Source organism: Mus pahari, chromosome 6 (genome assembly GCF_900095145.1).
Source record: "Mus pahari chromosome 6, PAHARI_EIJ_v1.1, whole genome shotgun sequence".
Taxonomy (NCBI): domain Eukaryota; kingdom Metazoa; phylum Chordata; class Mammalia; order Rodentia; family Muridae; genus Mus; species Mus pahari.
In genome coordinates, this window is record NC_034595.1 from 23,903,942 (window position 1) to 23,920,470 (window position 16,529).

Here is a 16,529-nt window from a genome sequence, read left to right on the forward strand (position 1 = left end):
CTCTCTCTCTCTCTCTCTCTCTCTCTCTCTCTCTCTCTCTCTCTCTCTCACTCTCTCTGGTCTTGGCATCCTGATCCTCCTCCCCCTTAAACCAAGTGCTTACATTTGCCTTTTAAATTAGCTTTCAGGTAGCCCAGTGCTGTCACATTTGGCAATGATTCTCATTTGAACTGGGTCCTTCCAAAGGATAGGGCATAGTCTTTGTAACAACACTGGTTCTACCCTGCATATTAAAAACATGTATTAGAGAAATTTGATCTGTGACAATGTATGTCTTCCAAATTATAAAAGTCTTGTCAGACTGTCAAATTTATTAATCTAGAATTACATTCTTCTGATGTTACACTAACATTATTGATAGGTAATAAAACAATATAAATTATAATGACAACTAATTTTGAGTGAATAATATGTGGTATCCATTAATTTAAGTGCCAATTATTTAACACTGCCATACACAATAAATGATTAAATTCTTTCTCAACAGTATTATGATTCACTATAGATTTCATAGTTCAAAATTCAGAAAGTACAGATCATGGTATATCAGTTTTTGGAAGGCCAGGGCTACTTTTAAGCCATGTCCTCAGCATAGCACCTGAGCATTTTGGCAATGTATGAGCTGGGCAGGTAGGCACCCTGGTTTCTTACCACAGGACTGAAACTATTACAAGCCAGGCTTGGTGTCAGAATGCTTTAGGTTTTCAGGGGCCAATTGAACCCAGAAAAAAAAAAAAAAAAAAAAAAAAAAAAAAAAAAAAAAAAAAAAAAAAAAAAAAAAAAGCATGTTTGTACTGGAGAGACACACAAGAGCAAGTCACTGATCTGGCTCCACCAGAGAACACCAAGCAAATCATCTTGGCCACTATGTAAAGTGCATTTGTACTCTTTATTGAGATCAGATAAATCGTTTAAATGTGGTAAATCTTTCCATGTAGATCTATCATATCTTTGGACTCCAGAGTGCTAAATTCAACTTGCATTTTTCTTCTCTTAACAAACAAGTAATCTCATTTACTGCTATGAAAAATTGAGTGATATGCATAGCAATAAAATATTAAAGTTGGCAATAAAAAGGTTTATAGGATAATTTTCCCCAGTATTAGGAAGTACCTAATATGGTAATTTGAACATACCAAGCTCTCAGTGTTTTATAAAATAAATTAACATAATAACACTAAAGGCTCTACTTACAACTTCAGTTAGAAGCCATCTCATTCTAAAATATTCACATTTGTGAAGTTATCTGAAAGAATGTTTTTTTGTGCATGAGCTACATACAGAATTATATCAGTGGCAGGGAAGGAGAGGAAAATAATGTTGGTATAAAAAGTATCTACAGTTACCACTAAAATGTATCTGAGTTTACTTTTAACTTTGCAATTGCTTTCATATTCTAAAACATATATTTATACATTTGAACATAAAAATGGTGAAGAAGGATCCATTCAAAATAGGCAGCCATGATCCAGGCCTAGTGGCACATGCCTATAATCCAAGAACATAAGAAGCTGGAGCAGTAAGATCTAAGTTCAAGGCCATCCTACACTTAAATTTCAGGCTAGATAATGAGGCCCTGTGCCAAAATTGAAATGAGCAAGCAGACAAAAATCAATTAATATAATATTAAAGATTTATAAAGCCTGATTTATTATGTTGTATTTCATCAAAGTAATCAACAAAGAATGGCACTAAAGTGCCCCAAACTTTAAAAATAACAATTTATTATACAAGAAAGTAAATAAAAATATTATAAAATATAACATATAAACTCACATATAAATTTGTGTATGGTTTTTGTTTGCTTTTAAAAGGCTATCATATTCACAGTACATTATGAACGAATACAAACCATATAATCTGAAAAAAAAAACCCACTAGAAAACAGCTTAAACTCTATAATGTCTTTTTCTTTGAGAAAAACCCAAATTAAGTTATGTGTTACTTCTCAAAAACCTTGGGAGACTGAAAAATATATTTCATTTTATAGATAGAGAATCTGACATGAGACCATTAGAAAGTACTTTCAATAATACGTAAAATCAATGAAAGAAGGGCTGGAATTTGGTTCTGACTTCCATTCCACTGATTAGCTGAACCTCTCAGTCCTGCATTTGTGGACAAGTTGAAGCAACAAACTAACACAGAAATTAAAACCAGTTAAACGGGATAGGTTTGGAGGCAATATACCAACAATTCAGTATAATAATACCCAACAGCCAAATTGCTTTGTGTGTTTGGAATACTGTCTAGCTATTCATTATCCCACACATTGTTAGTGGGTGGTGGGTTTGTACTATTAATGTTGTATGCTCAGAACTAAGACTGTAAGGAACATAAAGCCAAATGAGAAATGTGCAGCAGTAAAGGCCTGATATCTTCTTTAACTAAGCCTCAATAGGAAAATAAGGCTTTAAAATCAGCATGTTGGAATGCTGACCCCTCTTATTGCCCCCATTATTCCCAGTAGCCATTCCCACACCTAGACTACATTTCTACAAATGACTGAGAAGACTGAAGAAAACCTAAAAAGTATGTACATATGTACAGACATACATATCTTTAATGAGCATTAAAATTAAAAGAACCTCGGGACTCTCGTGTTCTGCTCACTGCTTACCCCTTTGCCCACATTCATGAAGTAAAAGCAGCAGATTTAAAGTAAACCATGAAAATATAAAAAGATCCCTGGAAATATGCTAGTTGCTAAGAACAACCTAATACCGAAACAAGCTTTCAAAATCAGTTATCTCAAGGGCATAACATTGGCTAACTAAAATTTATTTAACATTCCTCTTGTAGTTGAAAACATTCCTGCTCCTTATCACTTTCTCTTTGACTAGGCCGAACACATTCCTTCTTCCAAATGAATAGATTTCTCCTTTCCTTGGAGCTTAGCTGTCTCCCTGGCAAGGCATCATATAGAACAGCTGTTCTATTACCAGAATAAAAGCAACCCCATCTGATCTAATTGCAAAACATATGGACAGATTGAAACCAAACTTCTAGTGTGCACTGTATCTTTAAGAGGAAAAAAATCAGATTTTTATTGGTAAAATACAGTTAAAAAATGCCATGAATTCAAATATTGTTCAGTGTAAACAGTGTCTATTTAAATAAGTTAAGTTTAAATTTTTCTCATTTAAATTTTTATTTATGTATTTTGAAAAATGCAAATAAAAAAGCATACACCAATATTAAGCAGACCTTAAAACTGTATAACTGAATGAACAGTTAGAATAGCATTGGGAATGGAAGAAACTGTATAACTGAATGAGCTTTTATACAGTTAGGATAGCATTGGGTATGGAAGCTCTGGAGCTTCACCCTGGATTATACAGTCTTATTACCAAATATATTTTTATGCATTTATCAAAAATGAAAAATAAATCACAAAATTCGAACTAGAAAAACAGTTAGCTTTAAATCCTCTTTCATAACTTGTGTCCTTTGCCTGAATTAAATCTTTCCCCAACCCCAAATATTTAGCCATTCTTGTCTTCTTTTCTACATGTTATACAGTACCCATGTGCACAGTGCTTAGACATTTACATATATTATTGGCTAGATTGTGGAGATGAGGAAGAACATATTTTACTTTTCTTTCTGAGATTTTGTGACCTCACTTAAAAGCATAGATTCTAAGTGCATTCATTTTCCTGCTAATCTGTGATTTTACTTTTCTTTTCAGCTGAATAGAAATATATATAGGAAATTTTCTTTATACAGTCATTTGTTGATTGACAACTAGGCTGATTTCTATAGTGAAAAAAGTAGCAATAAACATAAGGGTGCAAATATCTTTGTGGTAGGATGCAGAATTTTCTGGGAACACGCTCAGGAATGAAATAGTGGGATCATGTGGTAGTTCTATTTCTAATTTTTTTGAGAAATCTTCAAACTAATTTTCACAATGGTTGTATTAGTTTTCACCACCAGTGAATAAAATATCTTTCTCCCCACATCCTGTCCAATATTTGTTGTCATATTTATTTATGATATCTATTCTGACAAGGCCGAGGTGGTATTTCAAAATAGTTTAATTTACATTTTCCCAATGGCTAGGGATACTGAGCATTTTTAAAAATAGGTACTGGCCATTTGTGTTTCTTTTCTTGAAAAGTATGTATTTTCATTTGCCCATTTGTGGATTGGCAGTTTAATTTCCTTGGCATTTAATTTGAGCAATTCTTTGTGAATTCTGGATTTTAGCTCCTTGTCTGATGTGCAGCTGGTAAATTTTTTCTCCCATTATGTGGACTGTTTGCTCTGCTGTTTCCTTTGCTGTATAGAAACTTTTAATTTTCACAAAAGCCCTGCCGATTGATACTTGAGGTTAGTTTCTGTGATATCATTGTTCAATTAAAATGTTCTTGCCCACCCCAAAATCTCAAAGGGGCAAAATTTCATCCCTATGTTTTCTCCTAGAAGCTGCATTGTCTCAGGTACTAAATTCAGGCCTTTGGTTCATTTTGAATTGATTTTTATAGAAGGTGAAAGATAAGAATCAAATATCCTCTCCAGATACATTAATTAAAATTAACTTTAAAGTGTTTGTTTCAAATTCTTTAGATAAAATGGAGAAAAGACCCAATATCCTATGTTCAGGTTTCATCAGAGACCGCAGCTAATCTTTCCTAAAGAAAAAATACATTTAATCCATCATCTCTGCCTGTCTACATTTTGTAGTTTTGTCAGGCCTCAGGAGGTTTCCCATCTCAGACAGCATCTTCTACAGATGCTTTCTTCAGAATGTCATCTCCCTGACACTGAGCAAGTATCTCAGACCAAACTTGCTAAGCCAATTACATGACTCTGTGTCATATCATCTGACTTCGTCTCATGTACATAGAAATTTAGCATGCTTATCACAACTTATGTCCATTGTTTTCATTTTATAGTGTGACTATAAAATCAAAATTGGATACAGTAAATAAACAAACAAACAGAAAAACAACTTGAGGAAGTGCAAGTACCCAAATAATACAGTTTATAAGTCAAAGTTTTCATTTCATTTCATAAATGAAATTATTTGCCCAAATCATGAGATTAGTAAAGTGACTCTAAGGCCATATCTTTTATACAAGAACTCAGCTTTCTAACTTAGCTATTCTTTCCCCCCAAATTATCAGATTCTCATTTGTCTATTTTGGTTTTTCTTTCAGTCAAGAAAAATAGAAATGAGAATGTCATGTAATAAAAATGAATAATTAGTGTAATATATAAGCTCTCAGAGTTTCACATGCTCTATTAATAGGAGCAAAAGGGAAAAACTAGAGGAAAATTCATTTTAAGAGAGAAGGCCATGATTACATTATAGTCCTCAAGAATTAACTGTACTCTAATTACCACCACACTTCATTCATTCATTTGGTCACTAAATACTGAAAATCTATTTGGGTTATTCAATGGCGATATAAATGTAAACTACTTCTTTAAAAATTACATGTATTAATTTTGTGTATATGTACTACAGCAAGTGTGGGGAAGATCACAACAACTGTGGGAGTCTATTCTCTCCTTCTCTCTTACTATATTACTGGAGAGTTAGATGTGTTGTGTAAGCATGCTTACACATGAGAGTGCACTTACACATATATGTGGAGTCAAAGTACAACTTATGAGAGCCAGTGCTCTCCTTCTGCCATGCAGGTTCAAGGTAATGAACCCAAGTTATTGCATGGTGAGGGTCACCTTTATGACCTGAGTCATCTCACTTGTCTCCTTTCCTCTTAAGCTTTCTGAGTCTCAGTATTTGCCAGCTATAAGATGGGGTGATGACATTTAACTTCTTTATTGTTTAAGAACAAATGATGTATATTTTAAAAGCCTGACAAGAAGTTGTCCGTATAAGTACTCAGTTATATTTGTTGCCACAGTGTTAAATATCTGACTAGAATGGAAAGCTGAAATGAAGTCTCTTTTTCTTCCAGCAGATTCATTTGGAGCAATGCAATTGAAGATAGAGATTAAGATATTTCCAAACAGATTTTTACCATTTCTATTTCTAAATAAAACATTTTAAGATAAAGAAGAGAAATATATTTGAGTTTCCCAATCAAATTTCATAGCTTAACTAGTTATTTCCCATACCATTTATTTTTAACTATGACTAGGTTCTTTTTATTACATTGAGTACCAGCTATTGTCTAAGAAAGATATGTAGACAATCCTAATCTCTTATCACCATCTTTCGGCTATTTAAATATGGGCACTAAAACCAGCCAAAGGATTAAACTCAGCAAATAAACTCCAAGGACAACAGCTAAAAATAAAAATGATCAAATGTGAAACTTATCATCTTACCAAAAACAGAATCAATAGAGGACAGAAACTAAGCCTTTTTACACTCAGATAATACACAGAAATTAAAATAATTAACCTCAAGGTAGATGGAAAGTTCTAGAAGACTCTAAGAGCACTTTGAAACCCATACTTGTTAATTATTAGAAACATTCTGTTCACTATTAACTTTAATTGTATTTCTACAAGGAAAATTCTGTCATTCAAAAGATCAAAACATTTGTTTCTCAACACAATTAAGCCTCATATACCAAAGCATTGTATCAAGAATAGCCAATATTTTTCATAAGAGAAAAGGAAATTGCTACTTAAAATACTTTATATTTTGTTGCTTAAAAAGTATATATATGCAAAAAAGTCAGTCACAGAAAAAAAGAGAGGTTTTGTTCTGTACAAAAAAAGTTCAACTCTGTGCACCCTGATACTAAGACATCTTCAAGGACTTTTTGTTCATTTAGAAAGATCTCTTGGAAGAATCGGGCTTTGAGGATGCATTGAAGGAGGACAAAGTGGTAAACTGTTCACTAGAGAGGGTAATTTGGCTTCTTAAATAACAGGGAGAGAAGGGCAGGGCCCATGAATGAGACAGAGTAAGAGCAACACATGGAGGAGTTTGCACTGGAAACATGAGCAAAGAAAGACGACCGTGAAGAGTTCTTTGACAGTGACACCTGTGGAAGAGTGCCATCACACCGGAGATTATTTTGACATAAAAATATTGGATGTATTTGAGCAAAAAGACCTGATAGGTTACTACTTTTTTTGAGCACACATGGATATGTGCATAATCTTTATTTTCTTTATCACAAATAAATAAAATCTCTTTTTAAAGTTGCAAGTACAGATGGTATAGAATTTTTTTTTCAAGTGAACTCTAAAGTATTAGGCATGGTGGCACCTCCAACCACCAAGGGGGGTAGCAGCAAGAGGATGACAAGTTAGAGGTCAGCCTGAGCCACATAGCAAGTTCTAGGTCAGCCTGAGCTACAGCTAGACCCTATCTTAAACAAAACCAAGCAAATAAAGCAAATCAAATAGAATCCATTTGCAAGTTGCAAGTACAGATGGTATACATGGTATAGATGTTTCTACTAAAGAAAAGGTAAACTAAAATCTATACTTTAAAAACACCTAAATGTAGTCACAGAAATACCTGTAATATAATGCTGAAATTAACAATAAAGATGTTTATATCTAAAGAAAACAAAAAAATCAAGACCAAGGTAAAAGGCATTAAATAAAGGTATATGTAATTAAAAATATCATCTAATGTTCTTTTCACTAAACAAGATCCTCTATCTTTATTTGCTTCTGCTCTATGACGTACCCTCAAGCAGTAATCTCTCTACCCATAATTTACCCATCAGTAAAAACAACACTGTAATACTTCGGTCCATTCTTTTTTTATAACGGTGCCAGGACGTCTGGAAGGATAATGCACATATGTTTAGAATGCTAAGATGAAAAGTAATGCACTTTAATTTTATGAGTCTTTAGTTAAATCAAGATAAAAAGACCTAGTCAGATTATTTCAATGTGTAAATTTTCAACTAGCCAGAAGGCTTCCTGGAGACATTATTCAAAAGACTCTAAACTAATGTTATGGAGTTTATGCTTTCCCAGAAACTAATCAGATTAAGGAATTTATACACAACAGTAGGCACTAAGGCCAGGAATACTATACAGTGAATATAAGAAGTCCGTATGACTGAACCTAAAGATAATTCATACAAATACATCCATCAAAGCAAGATAAACCCTAATCAAAAGGATGAGCTATAGTTTAATAATATCACAGCCATAAACCATTATAAAACAAAAAGTTAAAGGTCGATGAGCAGTATACAATACAGTAAATACCAAAGAATATTGGATCTCATTTTCCTTATTTATAAAACAGGGTTGAAGTTACAGCTTAAAGGAGGAGTATGTACTTATCATATGCAAGGGCCTGGATTTAATCTCCAGCACCAGAAAAAAATAAGGATCATACTATCTAATAATACCTCACTGTTCTAAGGATGAACCAACATAATGAATTTAAGGCAGTATGTTTGCAATTACTATTATAGTGGTAACTGAGCAAAGCTTGGGCCGAAGTGTGTTTTATAAGTACGGGCCAGGTATTGCAAGGTCTGGGCCCAACAAATATTGAAGAAAATTAATAACCCTCAAACCTAATGCTAAATAGTAGAAGATCTAAAATTAAGTATTTTTCCTGCTACTCTTAGTAGCAAAAGATACCAAAATTTAGAACAGATCCCAAAGGGGATTAAGCTTTATTAGCCTTAGGTGAACCCCTTATAACAAAGCATGGTGAGGTCCCCACTACTGGTAATCTTTTTATGGTGTTAATATTTATTCCCCTGTGTCTAAGGTAGGGGAGACAGAGAGCTCACTGGACTCTCATATTGTCTTCAGATAAGAAGGCTGTGCAGGGTGTTCTCAGTGCCCACCTGTCTTATCACAAATGCCCATGTTTTCCCTCTAACCTACTCCATTTATTGGGATGCAGAGGGGTAAGGAGGGCAACTCAATTTTAGAACCAAGCTACAACTGATCTAGGGAAGGGACAGGGCTTAGGATAGACACCCAAACTGCAGCTCTGATGAGCTTTTAAACAGTGTTTACAGAGAAGCTTCCAGCTTTTAATATCAGTGGCATAGAGTCCCTCTCTTAAGACATAAGAGCGTTCCTTGGACCACCTAGTTCCCTTCCCAGGCAGGCATAAAGAAATATTGAGCACAGAATTTGTCTGTCCTCCTTTAGCAGGATTGAGCCAGGACTTTGCTTCACCTTGCTTTTGCTAAATTCCCATAGGCAAAGCCACAGGCAAAGCTTGGGCTCAAGTGTGTGTTTTATAAGTATGGGCCAGGTAATGCAAGGTCTGGGCCCAACAAATATTGAAGAAAATTATTGAGAATCCAGACACAGTGGTGAGCTCCTATAATTCCAGTTACTTAGACTGAAACAGAAGGATGGCTTAAGCCTATGAATAGAAGGCCAACCCAGGTAACAGTGAAACCTTATCCAAGGTGGGGAAGGAAGTACTTGTATGTATTCCAAGATAGGTTAAGAACCAGGCTGTTTATCCTGCAAGCCCTGCTTTGAGTATGCATGACAATAAAGCCTGGCTTGATCAAAGGCAAGGCTACTCAAGATTCTTAGCCCACTGAATTATTGATATTGAACATATTATTATGACTGTCTTCATAAGTCTGATTACTAGATATTCTCCCAGCTTCACCAGGATGTATTGGTTAACTTCCTAAAATCTGAAAAGCTTATATAAATATATATGGGTTTTTGATAAAAGGCTTTGAATCTGTCTTGTCCTTAGAGCCTATAGTTTTTATTTCCAGAAAATAAATGTTAGTTAGTCACAAATAACTACATGAAATAGCACTCTGGCTTTAACAGTGGAGACTGTTGGGCTAAAGAAATAATCTTCAAGTCCAGCTAGGAGGATCCTGCATTTCTAGAATTTTTTTTTTCAAGTGAACTCTAAAGTGTTAGGCATGGTGGCACCTCCAACCACCAAGGGGGGTAGCAGCAAGAGGATGACAAGTTAGAGGTCAGCCTGAGCCACATAGCAAGTTCTAGGTCAGCCTGAGCTACAGCTAGACCCTATCTTAAACAAAACCAAGCAAATAAAGCAAATCAAATAGAATCCATTTGTAATATTGTAGTCATACCTCAGAGAAGTTAGAGATTTCAAACTGGCTTCTGAGGCTTGCTTAAACAAAGTCTCTTCTTGTAATCTGGAGCATAAGTAAATAATTAAGACTCCTTATAAGGTATAAATGTGTCTTGAATCATGCACATTTAATCATCACAGAACTTAAGAGCTGAAAGAGACCCTTGAGAACTAACATAAGCTAATATCCCTTCCCTTCCAAACTGTTTTAAAATCCATGAATTTCTTCTTCCCAGTGAGGCAAGAATAACCTGTCCTGACTTGTCCTTAGATTTGATTTGTAGGAACACCTTGCAAGTCATGTGAACAACCTGGGTGGAGTACAATTTGAGCTCTAACAAACATCTGAATTTAACATAAACAATCTTAGGAGCATTGAAAATTTCAGATATTTTAGAAAAATCACAAACACTTCTAAGTCCAGATAAAAGAAGATTTATCTAACAAGTATCCTTTAAATGCATAAGTTAAAATAGTTAGATATCTTGATGTATTCAATGAGTCAACCACACAATTTTGCTGCCAAAAATAATAATAATAATGCTGTGCTTAGGGGACTAAATACAAAATCAGTATTGTACCCAGAAAGAACAAGGTAACTACTCTCTCTGCTCTGAGCTATGCTGGAGTATATCTGGACTATTGGGTTCAGCTCTGTTCTGTGTTTTAGGGAAGTTACACAAAACTGAAAAGGTTCAGAATAGAGGTGACCAGGACAGTGAAGAAATATGAAGCCATGTGAAATAAAGACGAATTGAAGAAGCCGAAGTTATTATTTGTACTCAGAGTACAACTACACCCCTCAAATCTGAAGACGTGCACAGAGAAAACAGACTTGTACATGTTTCCAAAGGCCACAATCCATCTAGTCAAATGTTGGCTAAGGCAGAGACGGTTTACCTAAGCCTATAGAAGTATTTCTTAGAATGTAGAGCCATGTTGGGCTTTAGTGGGTTCTAAGATCCTAATTAGTCCATGTAACACAAACACGAAAGCATTTGTCACTACCTCAGGGCCTTACTGCTGATTATAACTCTCTAATAAGATCATAGCATTTCCATCCACCCTTTATCCAGCCAATCAGTATAGTGTTATACCAAGTTTGTGAGAGGAAAGTGCTTGCTGGGCAACTAGTTTCAGTTTGCAGATCAGTGTGTAAACAATGGGATCCCAACTGACAGGTAGTAAGAGCTTTCAGCTAAATCTCTAGGAAGGAAATTTTTACTGATTCATATAGCAGTTTAAAAGACCTTTCCAATCAAATGACATATTAGAGGGTAACCAGTTCTCATAGAAATGTTGAAATAAAATTCTACAACCATCTTGCCCAGCGGCAGGAAATCCAGCTTTGCAAGCCAAATCAGCTCTTTCAAATTCATGTAGAAGTTTTCCCTCTTTTGAAGAGCTATGCTTACTATCTAAAGTATATTGGAGTCCATGCTATAATTAAAAAGTATCCTTGAATATATCACTATAAGGCTAAAATTGAATACCAGTAGGCCACAAAGTCAGTCAAGCTACTGAAAACTAAACACAGACAATTCTGTGAATAAATTCACAGAAGACTATAAGTGATACACTATTTAAACAAAGGTGAATGACCTCAATTTGATATCCTGAAGTGTTTGCTACAGAAAGACAGCCATACAGATGTTGGCCTATAGAAATTATGAAAAACAGCTCAAATGGTAAATATTCATAAACCCAGCTTGGTTTCACTTAAAATTGATTTGAATTCTAAGCGCTGATTTGGTATCAAACTATCAGAGAATATAATAAATACATGATGGATTTAACAAGAATACATTATTTTCTGTGCTTTTCAAAGCAATCTATGTGTATATATAGTATATATATATATATATATATTATATATATATATAAATTAGGAACTGGTTAAACGAATTAATAACAAGCTGGTTAAACAAGTCCACTTTTTCTGTCCATATTTACAATGAAAAATACTATTGGAAGGAATACAGGCAGAACCAAGGTACTTACATGAAAAAAATTAAGTTTGATGTTATACAGTTAAGTGAATACATCAAAATGAAGATATATATGTATGTATATATATATCCATTTTAATTTTACAAATTACTAGTTAAATTTTGATGGTGATTATTCATATTAAACAATTCTCTACCCCTGAGCCCTAAAATTTATTTGAAAATACAACTGCGTTGATATATGCCCAGAAAGAAATTTTTTAAGATGGAGCAAACTGCTATGAGGAGTAACCTCTAGGTCCTCTAGGAACCAGAACTAGAGAGCAGTGGAGGAGTGACTGTTGTTCTTTTCTTTTAGGCTTCTGATTATCTCTTTTGGCAATAAGGATTATCTTTGTGTTCTTAAAATGTCAAAAGTGAAATGACATTAATTGTATGTTTATTTATCAGATACTAACAAAAGGAAGCAATTGTTAAGTTAAATATTATGTGCTTAAAACTCCAGACATTCTAACTCATCCTTTTTCTATTTACTAAAACAAGGTATAGAAGTCACAAATCCCCACTTGGCTTCTCCATATTTTTTGAATCAGAAAACAGAGCTGGTCATAAATAAAACACAACACACAGGTGCTTATCAAACACAGGAACTATTCTAAGCACTAGTTAGTTATGCATTGACTTAGTGGATTTTCTTCTTTCTTCTTCTAACCTCTCTCTACTGTTTTTCTTTCTTGAGTCTTGCCATACACTCCAGGTTGTATTAAATGTATTATGTAGCCTAGGCTGGCTCTGAACTCCTGATCCTCTTGTCTTTGCTTCCTTAGTACATGTGTAGTATACACACTCAGTCCATTTTACATAATTTGCACAGCAAACCTATAAGGACCATGACAACCTTCATCTGGAGGTTGAAGAAAGTAAGATCACAAGGACCTGTCCATACTTGACAAAGGGGGGAAATAAGATTGAATTCAAACCTAAAAATGGACTCTATAGTCTACACTTAGGTACTAGTCTAACTTTTAGTAATATGTCAATCTCTCTTCATAAAAAGCTAAAAAGCACCAAAAGTTTAAAAAATAGCTAGTTAGTACATTCCTTGAAGCTAAAAAAGATCCAAATGTGGCTTTTGGGGGTGAATAATCTGCATTCCTACTTGTGCCTTTGCCAAGCTCCAACATACAATTCAAGGCTTAACCATCTGGGAAAATCTTCTACCAACTCAATTATAGTCCATACCTGACTCCACAGTAAACCACTGAGCCTAAGAATTAGGTCAACAATCAGATCAAGCTAGGCAAGAAAGTGCTCTGGGCCAATCTCCACCCCAATGCAAAGCAAAGAGCTCAGAAAACTTGCTGAATTTCTTAAAGAGCTAGGCCTTATTGGTTGAGTTCCTGGCCTATTTAAGATGCAAAAGGGTGAAAGAAGAGCAGTTGTATCTTAACTTTGCTTGAACACTTTCACCAGCACAAGCGCTGCATTTCTTATTGTGAGCTCAAACAGAAATTGGCATGTCAGCATCAGCAGCAAGGAACATCCTACTTTTAAAAAGGGCAAAGACTGGTATCCCTGGCTCAAATGGCATTTGCCCAAGCACTGACCTTGGAACTGAGACAGAATGAAGTGGTGCAAGGAAGGGATTTAACCTAATTTATAAACTTGCTCAACCTAGATACACACCTGTCCCAAATGACCTATAAAATCTACTTATTTGCAGAGAAAACACCGACTACAGTGCCGTATTTATTTGTAATTCCAGGCCTGAAGTGGCCTGTTTGTAAGCAAACTACATTGCTCATCTTTTCCAACACACACACACACACACACACACACACACACACACACACACACACACGCAGAAACACAGGCACACACCAACATGTATTAACTACACCAATAAAAAGAAACAAACAAGGACACTAGAGCTCTGGGGGAAGCCCTTCAAGGTTTTTACCTGCACATTGATAAAGCGCCATCCTAGCCTTCAAACTTCCCCCCAAATATCCCAGGTAGGGTGGCCTTCTGGGCGGATCCAATACAAAAGTTTGTGTCCATTCTGGGACTCTGACAAAGGCCAGAAAACCCTGTTTTAGAAAGAGACCCTAAGCCTTCCATATAGCAGCAGCTCCCTCTGGATGGAGCATGGCACCAGGTTGGGGGACAAAAGACTTTCTAGATTTGCAGGGATTGGGGCTTTACTTTAACTGGGGCTCGGATCTTCCCTTGGGAAGCTCTTGGGCAAGAAGCGGGCAGGGTGGAGGCCGGGTGTGTAAATAGGCAGTGCCTGGGGGAAGGTCCAGGGGACTAGGAAGCGCCGAGACTCACCTGGGGGAGGAGGAACAGGGGCTTCGGTGACAGGTGCGGTGGGCGGGACTGAGCTGCTGTTGCTGCTTCTGTCCGGGGACCCCGCAGTCGGGGTCCCTGGAGTGCTGGGAGCCTGAGCGGTGGTGACTACGGAGGTGGTCGGCGGCTGGCCAACTGTGCTCGCAAGGGTGGTGGGCGCGGGTCTGGAGGGTGGTGATTCTGTGGTGGGAGTGTGTCCGTCCTCCGAAGGGGTGGCGGGCGAGAGGTCCGGAACCGGGAAGGGGGTGGCAGCGGGTTGTGCGCTGGTGCGGAAAGGGATGATCTCCGGGGAGCCGGCTGACGGGGTTGTAGCCCCGGTTTTGCGGACCGTGGTGCGCGGGGGGCCGGTCCGCGGGGCCTGCGCCGTGGGAGTCGCGGCCTTAGGGAAGGGGCTGCTGGCTTGGTCCCGAAGCCCCGGGCTGGGCGACGGGACCACCTGCCCCTCGGCCCCGCCGCCACCGGTGACATTCCCTGCCGAGGCTGTGGAAGCGGCTGCGGCGGCCGCGCAGCACAACAGGGCGAGGCCGCCCAGGCTCGGCAGGCTCCTCATGGCGCGCTCGGCTCCGCCATTCATTCATTCATCCAGTCGATCGGTCAGTCATCTTCTCCTCCCTGCCGTCCGACCAAGGAAAGCGCTGCCGCCGCGGCCGCCACCAAGAGCACCATCGCCACCTCCCTCTGACAGGCGGCCGGCCCCGCGGGCGGGCCTCAACGCGGAGGGAGCGACTGGGCGGAGCGCGCACTGCCCGCCCTCCTCGATAGGCAGCGAAGCCTGACCAATCGAAAGCCGCGTCGACCCACGTGATCCGCCCGCTTCCCGGCCTCTTTGTAACGGTGCAGACCAATCAGAGGACTCAAAGGGAAGAGGGCGGGACGTCGGGAGGCGCGAGAGGTGTTGGAGCCGGCTGGGTTCGCTGCGGCTCCGGCTTTGTCTACCCACAGAGCGGGGCGCGGGCCTTGGGCACCCAACGCCGCCGAGCAGACAAAGGACGCGGCCCGCGCGGCAGATTCCTGGCCAAATCATCTGTTCCACTGGGCTGCGAGCTGGACCCGGGGCGGGGAGTCCCCAGTGGACAGCGTCTCCGCCCTTCTGAACAATGGGGGCGCCGGAGCCGCACCCGGACTCGGGCGGGGGCTGGGTTCCATCCCCGCGATGGGCGAGGGTGGTGGCAGCTAAGATATAGATGGAGCTCCGCTCTCACTCTGTTGCTCAAGACAGCCGGCCTCGGCCCTGCGGTGTCAACACTGCCACCCCCATTTCAGAGATGGGGAAACTAAAGCTCTTGCTGATGGCTTCAGCAAGCCGACTTCTGTGTCCAAGTCCGCACTAAGCACCTGCTGATGGCCTGACCCTGCACTAAGCTGGATGGCACGGCCTGGAGCCCCATCCTGTGCACAAGAGGATGTGGAGGAGACAAACTTTATGCCCAGAACCTCGGAAAGAATAGACTAGGACCAGGTTGAATTTCAGCTCCTTGTCTCTCTGGCTGAGTGGTTTTGTGGCTCAAGCAGTTTTCTTAACCACGTAAATGGTGAGATGAGAGGGCACACCCCATCCCCCTCTCAGAGTTGTGAAAATGAAATCATGTACTTGAAGGGTTTAACCCAATGCTTGGCCCACGGTTGTAAACCGTCATTAATGCTAACCACTTGGGGTTGCACTATGTCAGGACAAGCCTAAGGTTGGAAAGCAGCCCGCACCGCCTCTTGAGTCCCCAGAGATTCTTGCCTGTTGCCTGCATTGGGGTTGGGCTGATAACAGAGCTTGACCCTGGATGACATTAAACTCTGGAGGAAGTTGGAAATCAGGCAGGCAAACTTGCATCATCACCCAGGAGCCAGTGCTGCTGGACATTGTAGCCTCAGCTGAGCAACTTTTAGGTGCAATCTGGCAGGACAAGTTTGTCATCTGATGGCTTAATTCCATCGCAACAGCCTCACTGTAAACCCAGTCGTGGCCTCTCCTAGGATGCTTGCCTTTGTGCATGATTTCCCATTAGTCATTCTCCTCTAACCAGACAGGCAGGATGAGATTTGTGTGTGAACTCCTGTGTGTTAACAAAAGCATGCATTTATTTGCCCGAGTGAGTAGTGGGTGGGGAGAGGATATGTTGGAGCTTGTGCATGAAAGCATAAACACATTTGTAAGTCTCTGTGAAGATTGTATGTGTGATCTTGCAAATATAAGAACTTATATTTTCATGGGATATGTTTAAGATACTAATGCATGC

The 16,529-nt window shown here is 38.7% G+C and overlaps 1 protein-coding gene across 1 annotated transcript in view; it reads right to left on the minus strand.

Annotated features, from left to right (window-relative positions):
* Nucleotides 1-15,000, minus strand: part of Megf9 (multiple EGF like domains 9) — a 102,260-nt gene extending 87,260 nt beyond the window's left edge. The window contains exon 1 of the mRNA XM_021200136.2: nt 14,281-15,000. Within this exon, the coding sequence (XP_021055795.1) occupies nt 14,281-14,872 (592 nt within the window). The 5' untranslated portion in view covers nt 14,873-15,000. The remainder of the gene's footprint in view (nt 1-14,280) is intronic.
* Nucleotides 15,001-16,529: the final 1,529 nt, after the last annotated feature.